Genomic DNA, 24718 nt, shown 5'->3' with positions numbered 1-24718 from the left:
GTTAAGTTTTAGTTCGTAAAATCAACCGAAGGATTTTCCACGAACAGAATAATCTTATACACTTAAGAACGGGATGTGCCTTTATTAATTAGTCTTTCATATTTCAAGTGGTGGTCGTTAACAGCTCCATATCAATGTTTGCAACTGTTAAACACCTCTAAGTAACGTTGCAACCATTATCTAGGTGCATAAACGAGATATGCACCTTCGATTATGCCGAGGGTTGATATTGCGACTCCTGTCATTATCAGAAAAGGTTTTGTAAGTTTTATATGAGAAATCAGGTATGGTCAAGTTTAGCGTGAAAGGCCTGATATTCTGTTTACAATTCTGTTTCCAGCGTTAAGAGATGACATGGAACTGTATGCAATAAGTGCAGGGATGGTGTTTCCAAAATTGGTGAGTAGCGAGAAAGCGGAAAGAAAACGAGAATAACTGGCAATCAGACAGACATACAGATAGACAGACAGACAGACAGACAGACGCAAAGCCCGACAGACAGACCGACTGACCGTCTGACTGAGTCAGACAGAGAGGCAGAAAAAAGGCAACAACTTTGTGCTATGTCGGCGGGTAAGTGAAAAGCGTAGTTGATCATCATCATCAACTTGACAAAGGTACAATTACTGTGGTGGCGAATTTGGAAAAGCTGACATTTCGATTATTAGACCTTCGTCGGACCGACAGACAGACACTCAGATAGACAGTCAGTTAAACGGACAAATAGACATACCGTCAGATGGACAATCAGTCAGTTAAACAAACAGACAGTCAGACAGAGAGGCAGTCAGATAGACAGTCAGTCAGTTAAACCAACAGACAGACAGACAGACGGACAGACAAACAGACAGGCGGACAGACAAGTAGACAGACAACCGGGTTATAACGGTCTTGAAAGCTGAGCTCAGGTAGTCAAATCCATGCTAACAAGTGATCATTACTTGTCCTACAGATCCCTTCAGCCGATGGAAGTGACCTTCCTACAATAATAAGACTTGTGTACCGTGGGCCAGCGGAAGCGTAAGTAATTTATTTAGTTGACGTTTCTCTTCCTGTTATGCAAATTTTCTGAGTATCAATATTAGCCCTTTGCACACCCCATTATGTGCTTCAGACGAATAACGAATGAAGTCTAGACTACAAGTAGAAATAAACGTATTCACCTGCGTTCTGATTCTTATTTCCTAGGATGCGAGCGGACATCGATTCGCTTCAGTTATTTGGAGTAAGTAAACATTTCGTGTATATTTGCGTTGTATTGTTTTCTAAAATCCCTTAACATCTTCTAATTCCTCTTTGCCGCCTGTTTATTTTTTTTTTTCAGACGGTTAATGTTAACATTGATCCATACTTGGTCATAAGTAACATCAAGAAGTCTGTAGCCAAACGAAGAGGAATTTAAAGAAAAAAGAGCAATGACTCCCTTTTATAAAACAGCCATGATCGGTCAACGGTCACGCTACTGTGCTCCGGTGGAATCATGGGAAAGTAACACGAAAGGAGGCCACTGGCCCACCCGACATACCTAGCAGTCGTTCCGCAGACATCACGAGACTACCAGGACGCATTGCGCGCTTGTATTTGCCAAAAGAAGGAATTCACAGCAGTTATATTCGAAGTTTCTTTCAACGTGGGATCAATTTCTATTTTAAAAAGGAACAGATTTTCAATCTTCCAATATCGTCACCATGAAAGACGTTCTACAAAAACGTCAATTTTTGAAAGTATTTTAATTTGGCAGAAAATTTTGCGTCTTTTATTTGAAGGAGCGATTGCTTGTAAAAAAGGTACAATGCCACGCGTTGAGGGATGAAATCAGAATTCAAATATCAATGAACATAATATAATATCATGTGAAAAAGACACACACGAAAACAACGTCTTGTACAGACTTCAGACGAAATTTATAGCACTTTAGAATAATATATCATCAGAAATTGAAAAAGCAAACAAGTTAGCGGAAAACAAACTGAAAAACAAACAAACAATCGGAGTGAATGATATTGATGTTATTTATAATGCATCTATAGTAAAACTCATTGGGGGAAAGGAGGTGGGGAATATTGACAAAAAAATTTCTGGGGGGGGGGAGGGAGGGAGAAGAGCAGTTGTTTAAAGGTAGTTTGAAACAAATGTAGAGCATTGTTCAGTCTGTAGATATTCTTTTGCGTGACAAATTACGCTCTAGGCGTTAAAAGACACTGCTGTGGAATGAGATTTGTAAATATACCAGGGTTTAGATACAAATGATAAATGGGTGACAGGGCAATGCGATGTTATTTATTTCACCCATATACGGACCTGGTTGTAATGAACATGTTGGTATACTTTAAAGGTGATTTAAACATAACATGGGTGATCAGATGAAAGATAGAAAAGAAATACGCCTGACAGACAAGCTAAAAGATCTCGCTTTCCTATTTGAAAGCGACAAGTTGAATTTCACTTTTGCAGGAACCCGCAAGTTTATACCTTTGGAATTGTATGGAAAATGTCAAGTAAATATTCCCGCCGCCAGTAGTCATTTCTTGAATGCTATACGTGTTTATTCTGTAATAGAGCAATTAAACCCGGTTTGAATTTACATCTTTGAAGCACATTAAGACTTAGGCCCCGATTACAGGAATTTGAAAACGCAGCTTTATTTCTCCGGTTAGGCTTACCGTCTAAACTAATCCGTCACGAAAACGGAGCTTTTCGAAAACGCTCTTCAAACCGGAGGAATTTGAAAACGCCGGCTTTGCGTTTTAGTGCGGACAGAAAACATTTTGAAATTGAAGCTTTTCGAAAACGATGAGGTAACAATGACCATGTGATTTCTCTGCCCGAGTTTTACTCGAGCACAAATCCAAAATGACGGAAAACATTTCTTTCGTTTTCAGAGTGAAACCGCTTTCAAATTCCTCCGGTGTTTGTGGACGCGAGTACGGATGTTACTGACAGAGTTCCAAGCTTTCTAGAATGTCCTCAAGAAAATGAAGACTTAAAATGCTGTTAGAAGTTGTCGCTAGTCGTTTATACCGCCAGTCATGACTTCCTAGCCATTTCTTGAAAACCAATTCGCTGGATTTACGATAATAATTCTTTGCTTATTAATTCTACTGTTTATTGCACTGTCTCTTTCTTACAAAGTTGACAAATGAGTCCTGGGGCCCGTTTCTCGAAGGTCCCGAAGAGTTTTCGCCCCCCGAAAAGCCGTAGCAAAATCTCAGACTTAATGATTACAGAACTGTTTTATTCACAAATTCTTAATATAAAGAGAGGTTCTCTTCATTCAAAAAGTTTCAGGCGTATACACCTCTCTGTTTTTAGATACAGACTAGTTAAAAATGGCTTTCCGGGCCCGAAAAGTCTCCGGGGCTTTCGAGAAACGTTCCCCTGGTCTTATCCAGGAACCTTTGTTCAAGAAGTACTTAGTGGTTGTTCCTTTAGGTAACAGCAAGTGAATTACGATAAGATATTGCTCAATTTGGTGTTTTGATTTGAGCATCACTTCTTTTTTAAATAAAATTTTAAATATTTTGCATACACTATTTCGTCAGTTGATTATTTCGTTAGGAAATCTTATCTATTGTATTACGAAGACATGATTCACATAGTCATTTTTATTGGCGTAATAACAGCGGTTTTGAGTGCTTTGTTATGTATCGTGCTTACGTCGAGGTAAAGAGTAAACCGTATTATGAGTTTTCAAGCTTTGTTTTTCAATTAACCATAGTCAATAGACGGAATGGTTATGAAACCTGGCAGAATTCCATGTTGCATGTTTTTGTTGGCTATTTTGGAGGTAGACCCTGCACAAACCCTATCAAAATACAAAAGCATTGAAGTCACTAGCATTGCGATTATGTAATTCATGCATAATCTATGATCAGAAAACAAAAGATGTGCAGGGTCAAGGTCCTCAGTTCCAACATAAATCTTGGCCAGTTTGGTTGCTTCTTTGATGTTCACCGGGCTTCTCAACAATTTCCCTCTATTTAACAATTAGATTATGAGCTCGAGATTTCTATCGCGTGATAGTTGACAAGGGCGCAACTATCACGCATAGAAATCGAGAGCGAACTGAATCTAATTATTTTAGTTCAAATCTAGTAGTCCTTCAAAACGTTCACCTAAATCCTTTTCACAGACACTTCGAAAACGCCAAGAAGCGCCCGTCATTTTGTAAAGAGTACGCTTGCTACGCAACTCGCTATCTATCATAGAATAGATACTGAGTAGCGTAGCCATTCAGCTAACGGCATTCGTGATAGAACGCTAGCTAGCAGATTCATGTTAATACCTATTATTAAGTACGTGGTGTATAATCCTAATGTTTGCTCGAGGTGATATCAAGCAAGAATCCAATCCCAAAATGGCGTTAACTTCACTTAGTGACGGAGTCTTAAGGTTCTAATGATTGTAAAAAAATTCTCTTTCACATATGGTTTTTGGACTTGCACGTCAAGCCCCCTTCTCACACTTGTGTGGCATCGAGGGAACGTGTTCTTCACCGGTATAAATTCGTCTATAGAATTGAATGGATAGAGAGGGCCAAACAACGCAATGGCAACTGGACCGGGAACTTGTTTTGATAAATACAACTACCATGACTCCCTTGCCATTGGTACTTGTAACTGAGCCAAGACATTAGCCAGTGAAAGCGAATGAAGTATCCAGTAATCCATAGTTTAGTGGATGATAACAGTATATGTTTTAACCTGATCAGATTCTCTTTTTCATGGACGTATCCAGCGGAGAGGAAGTGCAAACTGCCCGTTAAAATATCAAGAGACCTTCATTAAATTTGTCATCCAGCACTGCAACTACCAAGAGACATTTTGTGCGTTTGCTGAAGCGTTACGTATTTGCGGATGTCTTGTAGAAAACAATTGCTGTGATTGCGTTTCTCTCCGACTGCGAATTCCCAACATTCTTCCAATGCATCGCCTCAAATCAGTATTGCGCCAGCAATAAATCAGCGGATTGAGCGCCGAGTTGCAAAAAACCATGCAGTCAGTGACTGGGAATACATAATAATGAAACAGTTTGTCGTCGAAGAATTTCACTACCACGAGGGATATTAACAGCGGCGAGTAACATATTAAAACAGCACCAACAATGTAAGCTGTAGTTTTTGTGACTTTACTCTCTCGTGCAACCGTTGTAGACTGGGTTGAGAACATGACGCTGATTTGAGACTGATGACGGCGGGCCAGTCTGTAGATGCGAACGTAGACAAATATGATAACGCTGACGAAAAGAATGATGAATGAAGTTGCTGCGGCATAATACTTCCCTGTACTGAGGCCAAGAAACCGCGAGATCACGAACAACGTCCAAGAGGCGACGAAAAAACCCGTGAAGAGCACTAACCGCGAAATCGTGATGATCTCGTTGTATTTGAAAGTGTAAAATAACGCGATGTAACGTTCACATGCAACGAAAGAGAGAATTAGGAACGAAGTTCCAATTGACAGATGCCACAGAACTCTATAGCTGACCATCACCCAGCAGATGTAGCGATCTTGCAGCTCCAATAAGCGGCGAAGCAGATACAACGGTTGAACAGCAAAGCCGACGAGGAAGTCACTCATGGACAGAAGCAGTAACAGTGTATTGGACGCCCTTGATCTCAGCTCGCTGTTTTTCAGTATTGCCGCGGACACGAGCCCGTTAGCAACAAGAGCAACCACAAGAAGCAGTCCATTCCAGACAGAGACAATCACAGATATGGTTGTTAAAGATTTCGTTTTCTGTATTTCGTGATATATCAGAAACAAACACTGTATTCCGGTTTCATTCACCATCGTCAGATCCAGTGAAGCTTGCGCGGTTGAGTTATCTGTCTTCGCAAAATCTTGTCGTCAATAATTTCGTCTTTGTATAATATCAATATTTTTTGTTCAGCTCCTTCTGCTCTCAATACTGTTCTCTAGCAACAATTTTCAAAATGCAGTAGTTTCAACTGACGCAGAAATCTTCCTCTTTTACACTGTCCAGCTTAAATTCAATTGAGATATATATATAAAAAGGTATATAGAACCCTGTGGCTTCAGGGAAAGCTGTTAGCACTATGTGAAATATCATTACCTTTTCAATTTTGCATTTAATCGCACCGCCGCGGGTATAATTCCTGTTTATGAACAAACGTAATTTACCTGGAATACAATTACAAGTTTGACGTATTCACCAAATTTCACTTCTTCTTTTGAAGAAATTCTAAAGCTGTGTACACACAAACGAAGGGCATACTCGAAAAACATGAGTTTTAATATTCAATATCGGCAAATGCCCCACCAAAGAGCACTTTAATTAAATTTTTTATTTAGGTTCTTCAAAGACTTCCATGTTCTGTAAGAACAGGAAACATTTCCTTCTTCTTTTGAAGCAATATTCAAGCTGTGTGCACACAAACGAAGGGCATACTCGAAAAACACGAGTTTTAATATTCAATATCGACAAATGCCCCACCAAAGAGCACTTTAATTGAATTTTCTCTTAGGCTTTCTTACAAAGACTTCCATGTTCTGACAGAATAGAAAACATTTCTTTCTTCTTTTGGAGCAAAAATCAAGCTGTGTACACACAAACGAAGGGCATAATCGAAAAACACGAGTTTTAATTTTCAATATCAACGCGAAGCGCGCGAGTGACGTCATAACTCAGACAAACACAGACAAACAAAACGGAATGGTGGAAGATTCGACGCTTTTTCAAGCGCGTAAGCAAGTGTTCCTAAAACAATTTTTTAAACGAAAATTTGGCGTTCATTTTCCTTTTATCTCTCTCAGAACACGCTTATGTTGTCTTACTCTCGAGGGGTTCCAATAGTTTGCATTCTATTTTTAGACTTCGCGCGCTTCGTGAAAGACTACCATATTCTGAAAGAGTAGGAACCGAATGGTCTAAAATGACTACAAAATTTCAAAACATTGTCTGAAATGAAAAAGACCGGGTAATGGATGGCCTTTTTCGTAGCTATTTCGAAAAGGTAACTGTGTTAGCAAATGGCAACCAGGAAACTATAGGATTTTATTATTGATCATTAGCAGGTTCGATTCAAGGTGAAATTCAATTTTAAACCCAGGGCTTTATTTATTTATTTTTTAAAGTGGACTCAAACCCTAATAGCATCAGTTAACAAGTTCACCCTCAGACTTTCTTTGATATTTCATTCGCTTTCCCTTTTTTGAGTTGTGCAAATAGATATTAATTTCTAACGTTTACATTTGGAGTGACTGCAGTCAAAAATTGTTAATTCGACACAAAAACACATCACGTTTTGTCAAATTTAATGGACAAGGTTCAAAGCCGACCGCTTAGCTCAGTGGGAGAAGTCGCGGGTTGAAACCCCGGCTGTACCAACACTCAGAGTCTTTAAATAATTGAGGAGCAAGTGCTGCCTTTGTAGTGACATCAGCAAATGGTTAGACTTTCTAGTCTTCTCGGATAAGGACGTTAAACCGTAGACCCGTCTCACAACTCTTCATAATTAATTCTGTGGGACGTAAAAGAACCCACACACCAATCGAAAAGAGTAGGTGGCGGTCTATCTCTCATCTGATGGTTAAATGCTCGGAGATATTAGCTGCATAAGCTACTCTGAAATCCGATTGTAAGTAATGTATGTGTGTATGTATGTACAGTGGAAGAGATAAAAGGAAAGAATATGAGTTGTTTAGTGTGGAAATAAAATAATGATTGATTGACAAAATGAAAAATAAAATCGGATATTAGATATTAAATATACTCGGAGAGGTGACACCTTGTTTGGCTTTAATTTAGATATCTTCATGTCTTTCGCCGTCTTTAATTTCCTATCCTTGTTGAGCTCCTTGACTCAAAAACAAACAAAGCTTGGAGCTGGTTTTTACCCCGTAACTTTGATAAACGACCAATTTTCCGTTTACAATAGTAGAAGGCGATATTTTGCCAACTGGTTTGAAAATAAACGTAATTGACGTGGGTAAATTTTATTTCAAAACGGCGTGGTGTCTCGACAAATTTCGTTTAGTTTAAGAGTGGAACATCAATTTTAGTTATTTTTTCAAAATGAATAAAGTTCATAAAATCAGCATATTTAATAGAACTGGAATTTATCTCTCCAAGTCAATTTTTGCCGATAACAACTGACGGACATAGGTTCTCTCAATTATCTCACTCACAAGCGATCTCTTTTTTGTAACTTGATAATTTATTAAGAACCTTAAAACATTTACTGTACTGTCATTTGAAGGTCCGAGGGCAATATTCACACGGAAATTATACGTGTAATTAGACTTTTAGCACGTCTAATCGTGTTAATATTAACGGAATTGCCTGAGGTAGATTCTTCCAAGAAAGAAGTCTATCACGTTTCGGTGAGACTTCATTAATCCGAGCGCCAAACCGGCTGTGAATTTTTATTTCCTCTGTTATGCCCTTGTATCGTTCCGTTTTCATTGTCGTAACATAACCAGTACATTCACAACACTTGAACAAGGCAACGAACCAATCACAACTCAAAAGAAAACCTTGCAACCAGTGTCAATAAGCCATATCCGAGTTGCTTTTTACCTCTGTTTCAAAACGAGTCCTGGTACACAAGATTTCATACGGAAATGAGTTAAATTTGCACAACAAGGAACGTACAAGAGAAACCATTTCAATATGTGCACTGAGACTCATTTTGAAACAGAGGTAAAAAGCAACTTGGAAATGACTTATTGCGAGAAAAAAGGCGCGAAAAACAACTTTAAATTTGCTTCGGTTTCTGATTGGTTTAAAGTAAAATGCTTATTGATCCGATTGTTCAAGGGACTCGGGCACCAGTTTGAATATTTAGGCCCCGTCCACACTACAAAGCTTTATTTCTCCGGTTAGGCCTACTGTCCACACTAATCCGTCCCGCAAACGGAGTTTCTCGTAAACGCTCTTTAAACTGGAGGAATTTGAAAACGCCGCTTTGCACTTTTAGTGCGGACGAAAAATACTTTAAAAAGGGAGCTTTTCTAAAATTATCACATAACGATAATATGTGATTTCCCTGACCAAGTTCTCCTCAAACACGAATCCAAAGTGACCGGTGATTGTTGCGTTTTCAAATTTCTCTGGCGTAGTGTGGACGCAAAACATTTGCATGATGCGTGTTCAGAGTGAAAACGCCGTTATCAAATTCTGCCGGTGTAGTGTGTTGACGGGGTCTCGAGGAAAGCCTGAAAAAATTTCCGTTGCATTACAATTATCTCGTGAGGGATGACTATTGGCAAATATACTTTTCAATATTACTTAAGAATTTGAAAAGAATAAAAAAAAATAGAATAGAAATAGAAAAGATTTTCCCTATTTCTACCCAGTGTTAGTACATTTCTACAGGTATATACTTTTATGTGGTACAAAAAGCCGTGATTTTTCATCGTGGTGAAGCACAGTTGTATGGTGCATTATTTGCGCATGTCTCACAAGACCTCACAATGAGCTCACTTGTGATGTACATCGCGACCTTTCGGCTGCATACTGCTAGTCTTCATCGGGCGATGAGGTCGACGAGCTATATATGTCACCTCTGAAGCACAATGCTCCAGTACCAAACGAAAGTACTGCTCAATAGCTTTCATTTGAATGGTCACACACTAGGGTCTCATCCGCCGGCACTTACTGAGTTTTGAGCGCGCTCATGAGCTCACCCTCTCGACCAACTGCCGCTTCAGTTACATTTGTGTTAAAACGAAACGAAGGATTTATTTCTAAAACGAACTACAGAAAGCACGAATACTTTGAACTATTGGAAAAACAGTGGCTAAGACTTTCCGTCGTGCGACAATTAACTTCGAAGAAGTTTTGTAGATCTTCTGGCAAACGTTTTGCTTCTGTTTCATTCCGTCATACCTGTCTTGAAATTGATGTCGTTTACTTTACTCGAGATTCGAGATAAATAGCAGTTATTATATAATTGAAAAAATTACTTCATTGTGATTGGCTAAGAGCTGGTCAACTTATCGTTAATTTTTAATTTACTCTGCAGTGCAAATTAACGCTAGCGCTTTCGGGACTTCCCAGTCGTATAATAAATGGGTAATCGTATGAAGGCTCGAGTAATTAAGGATTTACACTACTCGTGATATTTGTAAATTCTTTCAAATTGCACTCGTGTATACGTATAGGGCTGGTGCAATTTGATAGTATTTTCAAATATCACGGTCTGTTATGAAGCTCAATAACTTTTATAGAATTGAGTAGTTTTCGTTCGTGATCATCAATTGCTTATCATTTTGCAGCAACCAAGTTAGTCTTGTGGCCCGATTGCCCACACAGAGAGTCTTGTGACTCCAAGTTGTTCATCTTACTTAAGCTTCGATTAACATACCCCATCGATGGTCATGTTTGGGTTCGTCTACTGGCCTTGGTCTGGATCTCCCACGAAAGATCCTGCTTAGGCTTCTGCTCTCTAAACTTTAGTTTCTATTTGTTGTTATAAGAACTTTGTTTTTCGTTTCTTAAAGTCGCGTAAATGTGTTAGGGTTAGTATTCTAAAAGAATGTTTAATCCTCCAAGGTCAGTTCGACCCGTGTGGCCCACACATAGCTAACGATAGGATGTTTAAATGAGTATGTATTTGTTTGTCAAGTCGTAGAAGCAGAAGTAGTAGAAGTTAGACGAAGACTGTGCAAGACAGTAGCCCGAGAAATAAAAGACCCAAAGAGCAGATTCTCGGTGCCTCCTCGTATTAACAGAAGCAAACCAAAACGTCTGCTATCTTGGAGTGAAATTGTTCGCTGCATCAGTGCTTGTGATAAAGCCTCGTAATAAATTTCAACAGGTTTAATGCAGTCACCTTCTTCTACATCTTCCTAAACGACGGAAAACTCAGATATTAGATAATGAATTGATAATCGAAAGATGATTTGAAGAGATTGTAGTCAGCTTTGATAGATTTAAACTCTTTACACATTACCATGCATTCATCAACTGTTACGAAAAAGCCTTGATAGCGAACAGTTTTCTAAGTTTGTCCATATAGAACTTTACTGCTTTAAAATCTAATGCAATGTTTGAGAAATGCTTTATTTAAAAAGCTCTCTATCGTAGGAAAATTACTTAATTTCAATACTTTATTTCATGACACTTTCACGACAAAATAATCATTTGATTTTTTGAATTAAAGGACGAAACTGCGATATCATTTTTTTTTTTTGCTCATTTTCGGTGAGGTCCTCGACTCCACGCCCTGCAATTCACATTGTGCCGACTCATTGTTAAGTTACATATAAAATAAATTTTACATTTCTTATGTTTAAGAAAATTACAGGCAATCAACAACATGAATTACTTAAATTACTGTGTAAGCGAATTCTTAATTAATCCCAAATTACTGTGCGAATTTGGGATACGCAGAAAAATTGAGTTTCCAGTTACATATTGTTCACTTTTCACTTATTTTATCACTTTTGAGTTTCGTGGAGTCCTATGGTTCTTCTATTTGGTACAAAGAGTATAATGGCAGGCATTGACAGTTGAAAACAGAGGTACAATGAAGATTGAAAATGACAGTTTTAGTTTAATATATTATTTATCGATGGACGCTAACATTGGCGAACCCGAAGTGCCTTCCGTGTAAGGTTCACCCACTTGATGGTGACAGCGGTTTCTTATTCAAATCTCTCTAGAGAAAATTGAGAATCGCTGCTAAGAATTGAAAAATCGCTTCTTTAACAAACCAGCACTTGTGCTACACATGCACAGCCTTCATTGAAATAGTGTCAGCTCTTTTCGAGCCAAGAATTATTCTTGGATATCGTGTATTCCGTGAGTACTGGACAAATAATAATCGGAATTATTTCCTTAACAAATAATTCTGTCGCAATATCGATTTCTTACTGGTCCAATCAGCTTATACCGCTTAAATATGACATTCGCCAAGGAGAACAAATTTATTAGACGTGATTACGAGGTTGTCCGTCATTTACGGTTAATAAATAATTCATGCCAAAGCATTATTGTCTTAGGAAACATTAGAAGTAAAGTTTGAATGCATAAATTAGTTTGGTCGAATACGAACTGTCATTTGGTGCGGAAGCCACCAAGTATTCGAGTAAACTTCGTTCCAATGCGAAATCTCATCTCAAAGGAAGATTTAAAAAGGAAGACAACGGTAAGTCGCTTATTTTGAAACTTTTTCTTGATATCCCGAGAGAGAATGCGGATATAACCCAATGTAATTTGCTTCACAAAGAGTATTTTCTCAGTATTGTAGTCTCTGTAGTCAATACGAGACTTATCTTGTGAAAGAAAAAGCAAAAACTGAAACAAACCTAATACATATCATGCAGTCGCTGGTAGATACTTCATATATTCGTTTAATCACTCATGCAATTAACAACACCATGGCTATAGCACAATTTTTGTTGATGAAATTCAGATTTTTCACAAATCATAAACGAGTATTGATTTATTTATTTTAGTTTGCTTTCTCAAAAGACGAGCTCAGTTTAACGGTTAAACGCAGTCTGACTAACCGTATGGGTAACATCGTTTTTGCCGTTCACTCTGAATGTTGAATTGCATCTTAAGGTGCATGGCATTGCAGCGGTTTGCATGTACGCGCAAATTATATTTAAAAGTGTTTATGTAAGATATGAAACTTGTGGCAAACCCATCAAAATATAAAACCTGAAGCGGATCAGTGATATATAACCGTGGCCTCAGCAATGATTGAAAGAAGCACGACTCTTTTTACGGTGTTTTTAATAAAAGAATATCTCGCATTCTGCTATAGTTCTTTGCACGCTCGATCACTGAAATCCAATGCAATATATAACGGCATTAAAAAATTGTAAGGCTGTTTCAATGAGCTCTTATTGCTATTTTTTCCCCATTCGCTGAAAACATAGCTAGTAATATTCATTCGTGAAACAACCGAGAAACCTAATGGATATCAAAACCAGGAATGAATCGTAGTCCGAAACAGTCAGTTAATCTTTTATGCCATTAACAAAAGTATAGCCCATTGAAATAAGGTGTCACGCCGCACCAACGATATTGAGCTTCGGTGCAAATTTAAATTTTAACCATGCGTAAAAAAAGTAATAATAACAAAAAATAAAAATAGCAAACGAGTGCCAAAGAGACGAGATAATGATCGAAGGCTTTGAAGAGGCAAAAGGCAAATAAGGAATATTCTTTTTCCATTTCGGGGTTTTTAGGGTAACTGTAAGCTTAAACGTTCTTAAAATTGAAGAAAACACACAAGTCTAATTACCTCTGCCACAATTAATTTTTTGAAAATTTATTTTAAAATATCAGACCACGCACAAATCAGATCCTCTTGAAACATAAAGTATAAGTACACTTTATTTAAATTTTGAGAAATTTCCAGTCACATACTACGACAATTTTATCGCAAAATTAGGAATTTTGAAAGGCTTTCTTAAAATGCTGCACCAAGGCACAACAATTGCTTTGATGAGAAAATAGCTGGGGATTTATTGATCTGAAGAGGATGGGCATTAGAGATAACAAAATAAACTAAAAACTATTCAGACAATCTGTTTATTACTTTTTGAGTTATACAGTTACCTTTGTCGCTTTCAAATTTGAAATATTTTGGTATCTTTCACGATTCTGTCTATTTCACAAAATGTGAAATGGTCCCTAAGATTGTCTTGGTCATGTAATTGAAAGGAAAGTTTAAAATCAGTTGGAAGTTTTGAATAATTGATGACAAAACTGAAATTTACATTGCTTTAGTGAATAGTTAATAGGCCGGAATAGCGTGCGTTACATGTCCCGCTAATATTTCTTGTGTCAATTAACGAACTCATTGTACAGTTGGTAATGGATTGCATAGTATAAAAAAGAAAAATCCTGTTAATCAGACTTCATTTATTCTGACAGATCTGAACAATTTCTTCGGCTTTTAATGGTCAACCATTACAAAGAGAGGATCTTTTTCATTGAGTTAAAATATAGCAAAGTGCATTGAGCCACAACTCAATTAGTTGTTAATTTCCTACGTCAGTGGCTCAGTAAATTACTCTAAGTTTCTGCCTCCGCTTGTAAATCATGTTAATACATTTGTGTCATGTATCGTGTTACCCCATTTCCTCGAATAAAAGCCGGGGGCGATTAATCCTTTTGTTGTCTCTCAATGGCAAAGATTATCTCGACAGCGAGCCTTACAGAATGAGTTCATGTGGACGGTTATTTGATTAAAAGCTTCTAATCGAAGAAACGATAAGTCTATACGATATATGTGCACGATTATTTTACCGATCGTCTTATATATCTATTTTGCTTAGCTTTTGCTAGGAATCTTGCAATCAAATTTTTGTCGAAAGGTCAACTTACCAACCAAATATTTTGCTATGTAGTCCCGCAGTATACTAGCCAGCCACCTAAATGGAGAGTTCACACGAGTTTTTTTTTACGTTTTACTTTTAGAAATGTTTTCTCTTCTTTTCTCTTCGTTCGGTTCATTATTTCCCAAGCTCAAGGTATCTAGAAACCGACCGGAAAGAGCCATACCGACGACGTAACACGTAATAAATTATACTCGGTCATTACTTGCGCCCACCAACCAATCAGAGTGAGCCACGTCAAGAGTTTCTTGAACAAGGGTTCTTATACCCGCGTGAAGAAAAGACGTCTTTTACTGAATTTTCGGGAGTTAAGACTAAGCTTAGACTGACTCGGTCAATATAAAAAATGTAAAATTTCATCTAGCTTCTAGAATCTGGTGGCAAATCTCCCAGCGAATATGATTTCATCTGTCCCTGTCTGTCTGCAGCAATATGCAGTCTATAAGTCTATAAGAACTTTTAATAAATAGAATAAAACAAATGGAAAAAATCATTTGTGAAATTTCAGTTAGATTTCTACTAACAGAATTAGATTATATGCTTTCGACATCTCTGGGGTAGTATAGCTGATTCGGCCTTCGGCGTCATCTACTATCAATCACTTCATACAAATCTCGAGCTCATAATCTAATTTGGTAATATCTTCTTGGTTGAAACAGATCAAGACAAGAAAAGTGCGTTTACACTTTTCCCGTAAAGTCTGACGGTCTGACAGTCAGTCAGTCAGTCTGTCTGTCTGTCTGGCTGGCTGGCTGGCTGGCTGTCTTTCTGTCTGTCTCTCTGTCTTTCACTACGAGGTCCCAAAGCAGAATTTTTTTTAAGAAAAAGTAACAAAAGGAAAAATCTGTAGGCCAGGTGAAGGGAAATTGCGACCATCGTATAAATTTAGTAATTAATTCACTAAACAGACAAATACAGCCAATGATAGCTTAGTTTTCGAGGTAAATTCGTTTTCAAGGGATATTATAGAAGCTCAGTCAGGGTATTTTGAGTTACTTTTGTCCACGTATAAAATTACTTTTAAATCAAAGGAAACTTGAAAATAACTGTTTACTAAGATAGAAAAACACCAAAGAGGCAATAATAAACCATAGAGAAACAAGGTTGTGAAATGCGGGAGAAGATTAACTCGGATCACAAACGACGAAGTTGAAAATGCGCAAACGGTGACGTGTCCTTTAAAAATTGAATATGGCATTTTTTTAAAGTTTTAAATGGCAACAGACTAGGCAGATAAGAACAATTACCTCTTGATCCATCATAATTGTGATACATGTAAGATCTGTTATCAAGGCAATTATTCTTGCATGGTGTCGATATAACTCCCACTCTTCTTCTACTGTAAAAATGTTCTGTTTGCGTCACTACGACCAACATCCACTTCTCTCAAAGCGGGTGTATAGGAATTCTAATTTCTTTATATTTTGAGTAGACGTAGTGTTGTAGAGGGTCACTAAATCTATTTTCTTTCAAACGATTATATAGGTGTGTGCCACAAAAGCCATCTTGCTGACAAATTAAACTGAAAGCCTGGTGGTTCTTTGTTTTGAGAATAATTCAATGATGGTAAATCGCGGTACACGGTTTACGGTTCACGGTTCAAGTTACGTTGCTTTGCGGAACACGTTTTACGAGCTAGTACAACCTGAAAGAAATAAGCACATTTTGTTTTCAAGTTTTGTGTTGTCATAATTATACTCCATCCTGCCAAATGTTAACCATCTTGGCTTGTTATTCCTTGTTAAAGAATGAAGAACAAGCTTTGTGTTGTGATAATCTTTTGATATCTTGCCAAATATTAACCACCTTTGCATGTTATTCCCTGTTCCGTATTTTTCTACCTTTTTGAACCATTATTTTATTATATTTGGTATTAAAAAGTGACTTCAATTATCGTGAAAACATCCTGTTTAGTATTGGTAAATAACCATTTGAATGCAAATGTAATTAGGTATTTACACCACGAGTGACATTTGAAATTTCTCTCAAAATTGCACGAACCTTTAGATGAGTGCAATTTAAAACGGAGGAAACCCTTCGAGCAAGGCTAGAACCAACAGCAAACTCGACCCATATGTGGCACCGGGTCGGAATCGAACCTGCAGCTGGGGCACATTGGAGGGAGGTGAGCGCTCTCACCACTGCGACATCGCTGCTCCCAAAAGTAATTTTTTTCAATAATGTGATAGTTGTTGGAATTTCAATACAGTCTGTCATGGCATATTACGTGTCCCTTAGAATATCGAAATTTGGTTCGCCAAACCAAGTACTGTACTCTACAAAATTATTCAGAAACATTTTGCTGCTAAAAACAAATCATTCTTCTGTAATTATTGCTGCTTCTTTCCGGTCACGAACAAACTCCCGCACGTCGAAAAATAAGAACAAACAAAAAATAGATTGATTTTTCCGATTGTTCCAAATCCAACGCTTTCAACGAATCTCTTTAAACCTTCTTTACAACATATTTTGCTTCTTGAACTTAAATGCAGAAAAATACATGCAACTAACCACATCCAAATTCAATTAAAACTATTTATTTACCATTCTATATTTAGCCACATACGGAGGAAATAATTGCTTCAATTCAAGATTCCAGGTGCTTTAAATTTCGTACGACATAGAAGTAAACATTTTCGTTAGCTATAATTACCATGCGTTGTTAGTTGCAATTTAGAAGACTCAAGTTGATTGGATGAATGTAAGGAAATAAGCACAATGACGTCACTGGCTGTTAAGGTTTATTTATGACTAATCAAAGGCTTTTCTGTAGAGTTTTTCTGATGAGACCTGATGAAACATTCTATTAATAATGGGTTTATTGACCAGTTCTTTTGCACTTAAGACGAACGATATTTATAAGGAAGTACTCTTTCGAACAGCATCGGCAAACTGAAGTAAAGCTCTTTGATAAAAGCTAAGACAACTATGCTGTGAAGAAAGAAAAGGCAACTACAACATGCAACCCTTATAAGGGGATATTTATTTGCCTTCCTTTCCTGACGAACTCATCTCGAGGTATGTGTTTAAGAGTTTCAATACTAGAACTATTGATGGCTTCAATATTTCTTACAGCATGGATGCGACGTGCTTGAATAACTCAACCCATGGCTTTATTGGCTCTTACCAGTAAATTTTAAATCATAACTAGAAAAGGGATGAAACTCTCCGTTTTAGCTTAGGATACTAGAAGAATTTAACTAATGGGATAAAAACTATCGATAAATAAAACTATGAAAAGCCCAAAATAAGTTATTCATTTTATGTTGCAAATGCTAATCTTCACTTAAAGAAAACAACAATTTTTCTCTCCGTTAAATTTCTGCCGTGTTAGACTAGATTACATATTGTTCGTTTGCTAGTTTTTAACGAGTCTGGAATTGAAGCATACGAGAACATTTGTCATGTAAGCTGAATGTTCAAGAAACATGGTGTAAAATTTGCCACGCAACCAGATTTTGCAATGGAAATGTGGACTGCTTTCAAGTTAAGTTTAAGAAAAACAAAAGCGACTGTTAGATGTAATATAAAAGCTTCTCACATGGAAGTTTTCTCCAGTCGATGACGAATGATATTTGCGTTGGTTTTAATTTCCCCCTCTCCTCCCCCGCACAAATTATACTTTGTTAGTCATTCGCGATGAACAGGTACTGAAAGGTATGCAAATTTTTGCGTGGCACTCATAAACGCTGAAGATCTGTTTTCCACTCACTTAAAATGAAAGCACTAACCAGTTATCAGATTTTGCCTCCACATGCGAACATAACTTGGGTGAAGTATTAATAACAGTTCAGTTTTTGATAAGCTTACGTGTTAGCATCTCTTCACCGGATTGGGCTGAAAAAAGTTCTACTGAGGTACGTAGTACTCAGTTAATTTATTGAACTTTTCTTTCAAAGAAAATAGAAATGATTCTTTGTTACACCCATGCAAGTGTGAGCAATTTTTGCGTCCTTGAACAGATTTGACATCCTTAGGTCGATGTTTATCTTAGAACCGATTAAGACGGTATTGCAGCTTTATCAAATGTGGTTTTGAGGTGCGCTTTGCTCGCATAATGAAAAATACCATGTACCCTTCACTACTTAATGTTGTCTGAGGTTACGAGAGGATTTTGATTTTGATTATGATTTTTGGAGTTTTATATGATTCTGATTTGTATTTTTAAAAACATGTGTCTGACAAATACTTGTGAAATGTTCGTGACTAGTCTGACGCGGCGTTTCGTCTCGGCCAAGAGACTCTTCAGAGACCTTTAGAATTCAAAGGCAAACTCGTTGAGCATCACGCCCAAAGTCCCGTTCGCAAATTCTTGATGTTGACAGTCTGGCCCTCTATCGCAGAAGGATTCCCAACCGTACGTTCACCAGCTTTTGTATAAATTTAACTCGTGAACGTACGGTTGGGAATCCTTCTGCGATAGAGGGCCAGACTGTCAACATCAAGAATTTGCGAACGGGACTTTGGGCGTGATGCTCAACGAGTTTGCCTTTGAATTCTAAAGGTCTCTGAAGAGTCTCTTGGCCGAGACGAAACGCTGCGTCAGACTAGCCACGAACATTTCACAAGTATTTGACAATTGTTTGCTTATGTGTCTGACAATCGAGGAATACTTTTATTTGATTTGTATATCAAAACATTAATTCGTAAAGTCATACTGTCTAGCCGTAATACTGAATTTGGTTTTTGAAAAGGTAAGATAAGACGTTAGTTATGATATCCAAAGATAGAAAATGCGAAATCATTGCTACACACTAGTAATATTTTGAATGAACAAAGCTGAATGTAGAAATCTTACTGTGTATTGTTCAGTTCTCAGACAAATCATTTTGTTACTCGTATAATATCATAAAATCAAAGCAAAAGAAAAAAGAACCAAAATATTCCGGAGACTTTCCTTCATGCATTTTTAAAAAGGCAAAGACTGCCAGACAATTATATAATTCGTCGACGAGTCGTCTTGTTTTCAAGACACCAGTCGTTGTCCTATCCAGACATAACAGAAAGAGAAAATTCTAAAAAATAGTCACTATCTAGCGCTCGTTTTCAAATCCAGATATTATTAATTAGCAGGACGTTGAAGCATAAGTTTAAACTAAAGAGGTATGCAAACTTTCACTGAATTATTCGAGAGGTTCTGAATTATGAATTGACAGCCATTGCAGTGTGGTTGATCAAATTTTCAAAAAAAAAAAAAAAATTAAAATTTTGTTTGCTCTTTTTGTCAACTGGATACAAGTGTTGAAAAATCTTTGATATTTTGTGTCGGTACCTCTCCTCAAGATATTGCATATATGTATTGATTATCTGACAGAAATCACTATGCATGATATATTTATTTTTCATGATTAATCTTGATATTCCAAAACCGGTTTTTAATAATTCCATTATCTTCAAGAAAAACATCCCTGCGGTTTCCGGTGCGATTGTTTACTCCACTTCTGTCAGCTATTGCTCAATTTCAATTTTATCCCAACCTCAATAAAATCCAAGTGCTTTCTATGTGCCATATTGGCATTATATATTAACAAACACAGGCAGAATTTGTTGGCTGTGTTAAAGGTTTGGGTTTTCAAGGTGGTTTCTTTGAGAAATATCCTTCTTGTTTTTCGTTTAATTTTTCCTTATCAGCTTTTCAACTGAAGATTGCCAAACTCTCCTTAAAACACGCATTTTCCCGAAGACCTTACTGTATACTGTAGTCATTTTGTGAAGCGGCAGCATTTAGTAGTCTTGGTAGGATGTCTTTTTCAATTGAATAAAATTCAGAAGTCGTAGAAACTCGACCTACTGTTTGTTCTTTTGACATCCCCCACTGAATACTGATAGCTAACCACGAACATTGTGACGGTGCGATTGATTCCAAAAAAAACAATTTCTTGCAATCAGTTATTGCGCTAACTTGGTGGAGTATCATAGCATTCGAAATAAGTTTATTTTAAAATTTGACATCCGCGTAAGGTAGACGTGTTTTAAAAGAACAAGCGTTTTCAGTTACTATTCTAAATGACGAGCGGGATAACGCAGGTGGCCTACACGTATTTTAAATTGCTCGCTTTATATATCTTCCTGTACCAAAATTTTATCCACGTATTTTTTTTTTCAGTGCATTTTAAAGCCCCTATAACAATTTATACATTCATACACTAAACCCTCAAGCTCAACCAAACTCGAAATTCTCTTCACATTTTATTACCATGTCAAGTAGATAGGCGAATTAGAAAATTATATTCAGCAATAGGGAATACTTTGACGCACACTCACAGAAATTCTCAAAAACTAGCATTAGATATATCTCTGGATTTATGAAAACAGTGTTAAAAGTTTAAATTAGATGATATGGTAATTAAAAGGAATGGTAGCCTTTTTTTCCTTCTACTCTCTTATCTTCCTTTTCTTGTTCTTCTCTATTTTTTCCATTTTTAAAGCCTTTAGAAGTCATGAAATCAAAGTGCATATGGTTACATGGTTTGGTTCAAAGTATTGACATGGTTTTCATAAACGCAGTCGTGTATATGTACGGCATTTTCTAAAGAGAAGTTATCTTTTCAATCTTGGAACTGGCCATGTTAGCAGGGAAAAAAATGTGTATAAGTTTAGGCTCTGTGATAAAAACTTTAGATATGTTTTTGATAACCAGAAGCTGATAATTTCGATGAGAAGGTGCTCCAATGATGCCATGGGTGATAAGGTTTCTAAAGATACTAATTAATTTTGTTTCGTCTGAAGCCTGATCACGTGGTGTTTTCACGAAGGGTTTCTGTTAACCTTGGCTAGGAAACACGACCACCGATCGAGTTGTAGAATAAAGTATTTGAAAAAATAATACTAAACAATTACATGATTCCGCGAACTAGAAAAATAAAATTGGCAAAACAGCTGCATCTCTCTCCATTTTCCCAAGTGCGCTGCTAATTAATCAGTGTGAAAAATGCTTTTTTTAAAATGGAGACAAGCGAGGAGTTCTCGGTGTCCGCTTGGCATGGATTTCTCTGCGTGAAAAAACGGTTAGTAACTCGATTGGAAAAGATCCTGTTATTTATATGCGCAAAGTTAATTTCTGTTGGGAAGAGAAGTACATATGGCTCGGTCGGTTCAATGCGTAAGATCTTTGCTTGCTAGCGCTTCTGCTTTTTTTCTGTTTTAACGCTTGTATTACTTTCATTAGTGGTTTTATATTTTACACTCAGTCAGGAAAATGTGAAGTTAAAATTTTGAGAGAAACAATCCTCAGATTTAGGTACTCATTAGATACCGAGAAAACACTAACCCGCTGCAAAAGAAGGCCTGGTTTATGATCATATAAAACGGGTCCGTCAAGAGATCCACGATGGAGTAAATGTCGAGATCAACAAGAACAATTTTGTGAAAAAAGGCACTAAAAAGTAGCTAGAAAGTCTAGTTCGTTCCGTAAACAGCTTGAGCTTTTTTACTTTATTTATTTTTATTTCAACAAGATGCATAGTGTCATTTTTGTGCAAAATTATCAAGCTTCATGATCAGTATCTCTTATGACATGGTAAACTTGGATTAGCATAAGATAGTTTTGCTGACGTTCACCTTTCCATTTTGTTAGTTTCCTTTAGCGTTTCTCGCGGATAATTATAAGCTTTTGATTTCACCGGAATCGTTGAAAAGACAACGAGACTCGCAGTTAATAGTTTCGCGGTGGAAAAAATAATCAAAAGGCAACGAGTTAAACACGATCGACTCATGAGCAGTAGTGAGCTTCCCTCCGATAAAAAGTTACCGAAAAAACAGCCACATCAAACAATAATTCGAAGCATTTACTCAATATGTAGAAAAACTGCTCTGACAAAATCTAGAATATTAATTTACATGTGAATTTTAGAAGGTAGAGATCAATTTTTACAACGCAGTTAATTATAAACAGCTGAATGAAGCTTTTTCATCCTTAGGAAATGGAATGAGCTGAATGCTATAATTGGACTTCGACTTCAGAAATCGGTTGTGATGCAAATTGCTACATGACATTTTTCAATGCAAGATCGTTATGTTCGGAAACAGCTTGTGACTATTTAAATTTCAGAGAGTAAAAGGAAGAAATACACAAACACTCGCAGGAAATGTTCCTTAATCCTTCGACCCTTGAAAAGACAATTAATGAAAGGAATTAAATCAAACACGTAAACGAAATAAATTTCAGAACTGCTCTTCGTTGAAGCGAATACCGTGTTGAAAATGTGGTATTTCATACTCAGTTAAACCTGAATACAGCTTGATAACTTTGAAGTAAAAGATTTTAAAACTGCTCTTCGTTGAAACAAATATTGTGTTGAAAATTTGACATTTTCTTCTGAACACAGCTTAACAACTTTGACCTGTCATGTTTTGGAGGAATATGTCTAGCATGTAATTTACTTGCTTTGAATTTTGGCTTAATTTTGATGCAAATTCTACTTTGATAAAGCTCCAGGCTCAAAAAGTTCCCAAGCAGTAAATAGACATGAACAGCTTGGTACCCCTTTAGCTGTAAAACCAAATTTATTAATCAGGAAACGGATCTAAATGTTTGCATTAATTAACTGAAAAAAAGTTAAAATTGATTAAAAAGAGCCAAATTGATTTTGCAACCGGCTTAAGAAAATATTCTCCATACTCTCACTCACTCTCGCTTCAAGGTTTATTCGAAAATTTTGGGTTTTGGTGTAGTTTTGCAATCTTTGCAAGATTTTGCAAAATCATTTGTTTGATCAGCAAAAATTTTAATCTCGTACTAATCACACTAGAGAATGTAATATTGCTTCTATCAGTTGGGCTTCCAGAAACTTACCCGGAACCATGCAAGGGAGCATAGTCGTAATTTTAAATACTAGTCGCAGAGCAGTCTTACATTAGAAAAGAAATTGAATATTTTTTTACTATTTGCAGTTAAAGGCAATCATTTATGTTCACCCCTTGAGAATGAGCGTTCCCGGCAAGCAAACGGTTGATCACTAAGCGTGTTAAACAAAGAAACTACAAATTCGCACAACCAGACCATGACTTATCAGACTAGTAACGGAGGAAATATGACGGGGTCCGCAGACAACCATACTCGTCCTGGGAATTCTGCGAGTTTTGGAATCCCTCCTGATACAATACCCGCCGTGGTTATCATGGTTTTCGTCCTGGTGATAAATAGCAGTGTCATCTTGCTTATAAGTTGTTACTCGTGCCTGAGAACTACAAGCAACATCATCTTGGCCAGTTTAGCAGTGTCAGACTTTCTGGTGGGATTTGTCGGCATTCCCCTCCTTGTGACCTGCAGTAGTGCTACACACCTAACCTCCGTATGCACGAGTTCCATCATATTCTTCACATTTATGGCCCTGTCAACCGTGCTGCACATCACCGTAATGACCTGCGATCGTTACATTTATATTATGTGGGCCTTACGATACCCTGAAATTGTCCGTCGCAGTAGAGTTTTTACAGTCCTTGCAATCACATGGATAATCAGTCTTGGTCAGTCTTTAGTTCGCCTGTCGTGGACTTGGAATGTCAGCGTTGCTACAGCTGTTGAAGACTTGGCTCTGGTCCAAGAGAAGGAAACAATATACTTTTTGTTCAACATCATCGTGTTCTTCTTTATTCCTCTAATTGTCATGATCGTCCTTGATGCGCACATGTTGCTATTGCTTCGCAGGCAGTGTCAGAGAATTGCGCGGGAAAATCTTCCCGCGGAGTTTGTAAGGCGCGAGAAGAAGTTGCAACGGCGCCAACGGAGAGCTGTGTTAACATGCGTGCTGCTTCTAATCCTGTACGTCCTCTTCTGGCTACCGTATTTCATTCTGGAGCTCGTTCAACAACATCACCCTGGTAAGTTACCTTACCTAGTTGTCATCACCATCTACTATCTGCGTCTGTGTACATCTTTGTTCAACCCGCTTACTTACACTCTGAGAAAATACGACCTGAGATCCAGAGTCAAAAGCATCTTTCAAAGGATGTTTTTTAGTTGGCGTAAGGATGAATCGGAGATGGAATATACAAGAGGAACTAATCTGGGTCACGGTCCTGTGGCCTCAGTGTAAACAACTTGTTGACTGGAAACAAAAGAGAACTTTAATTAAGTCTAAGAAAATTGAAGACGCAGCTTTATATCTATGGCTAGGCCTACAGTCCACATTGATCCGTCACAACAACGGAGCTTTTCGAAAACGCTCTTCAAACTAAAGGAATTTGAAAACGCCGGCTTTACGTTTTAATTTAAACAAAAAACATTTTGAAAAAGGAGTTTTTCGGCAACAGTGACGTCACGATGATCATGTGATTTCCCCAAATCCAAAATGACCGTTGATTGTTGGGTTTTCAAATTCCTTTGGCGTAGCGTGGACGAAAAACATTTGATGCGTTTTCAGAGTGAAAACGCCGGCCATTTTCAAATTTCTCCG

At 37.3% G+C, this 24718-nt stretch overlaps 3 protein-coding genes across 5 annotated transcripts in view; 2 read left to right on the top strand and 1 right to left on the bottom strand.

The window, feature by feature from the left end:
• LOC145460303 (uncharacterized) overlaps nt 1-3531 on the top strand; it is a 29402-nt gene extending 25871 nt beyond the window's left edge. For all 3 annotated transcript variants that reach the window (XM_081445062.1, XM_081445063.1, XM_081445064.1), the window contains 4 exons: nt 341-399; nt 953-1020; nt 1189-1225; nt 1325-3531. In XM_081445062.1, the coding sequence (XP_081301188.1) occupies nt 341-399; nt 953-1020; nt 1189-1225; nt 1325-1402 (242 nt within the window). In that variant the 3' untranslated portion in view covers nt 1403-3531. The remainder of the gene's footprint in view (nt 1-340; nt 400-952; nt 1021-1188; nt 1226-1324) is intronic.
• Nucleotides 3532-3663: 132 nt separating this feature from the next.
• LOC145460324 (D(1)-like dopamine receptor) lies at nt 3664-6021 on the bottom strand. The gene has a single exon (XM_081445097.1). It carries the CDS (start codon nt 5790-5792, stop codon nt 4809-4811), a length of 984 nt encoding a protein of 327 aa, XP_081301223.1. The 5' UTR covers nt 5793-6021; the 3' UTR covers nt 3664-4808.
• Nucleotides 6022-22758: 16737 nt separating this feature from the next.
• On the top strand, nt 22759-24540 carry LOC145503028 (histamine H2 receptor-like). Its single transcript, XM_081482452.1, has one exon. The coding sequence runs from the start codon at nt 23324-23326 to the stop codon at nt 24356-24358; it is 1035 nt and encodes a 344-aa protein (XP_081338578.1). The 5' UTR covers nt 22759-23323; the 3' UTR covers nt 24359-24540.
• Nucleotides 24541-24718: the final 178 nt, after the last annotated feature.

The sequence above is a fragment of the Orbicella franksi genome, chromosome 11, assembly GCF_964199315.1.
Source record: "Orbicella franksi chromosome 11, jaOrbFran1.1, whole genome shotgun sequence".
Taxonomy (NCBI): domain Eukaryota; kingdom Metazoa; phylum Cnidaria; class Anthozoa; order Scleractinia; family Merulinidae; genus Orbicella; species Orbicella franksi.
The sequence above is the reverse complement of the archived record's forward strand: the minus strand, read 5'-3'. Positions and strand labels throughout refer to the sequence as shown.

Excerpts from the sequence above, each read along its gene's own strand:
- LOC145460324 (XM_081445097.1), bottom strand. The coding sequence starts at position 5,792 with ATGGTGAATGAAACCGGAATACAGTGTTTGTTTCTGATATATCACGAA.
- LOC145503028 (XM_081482452.1), top strand. The coding sequence starts at position 23,324 with ATGACTTATCAGACTAGTAACGGAGGAAATATGACGGGGTCCGCAGAC.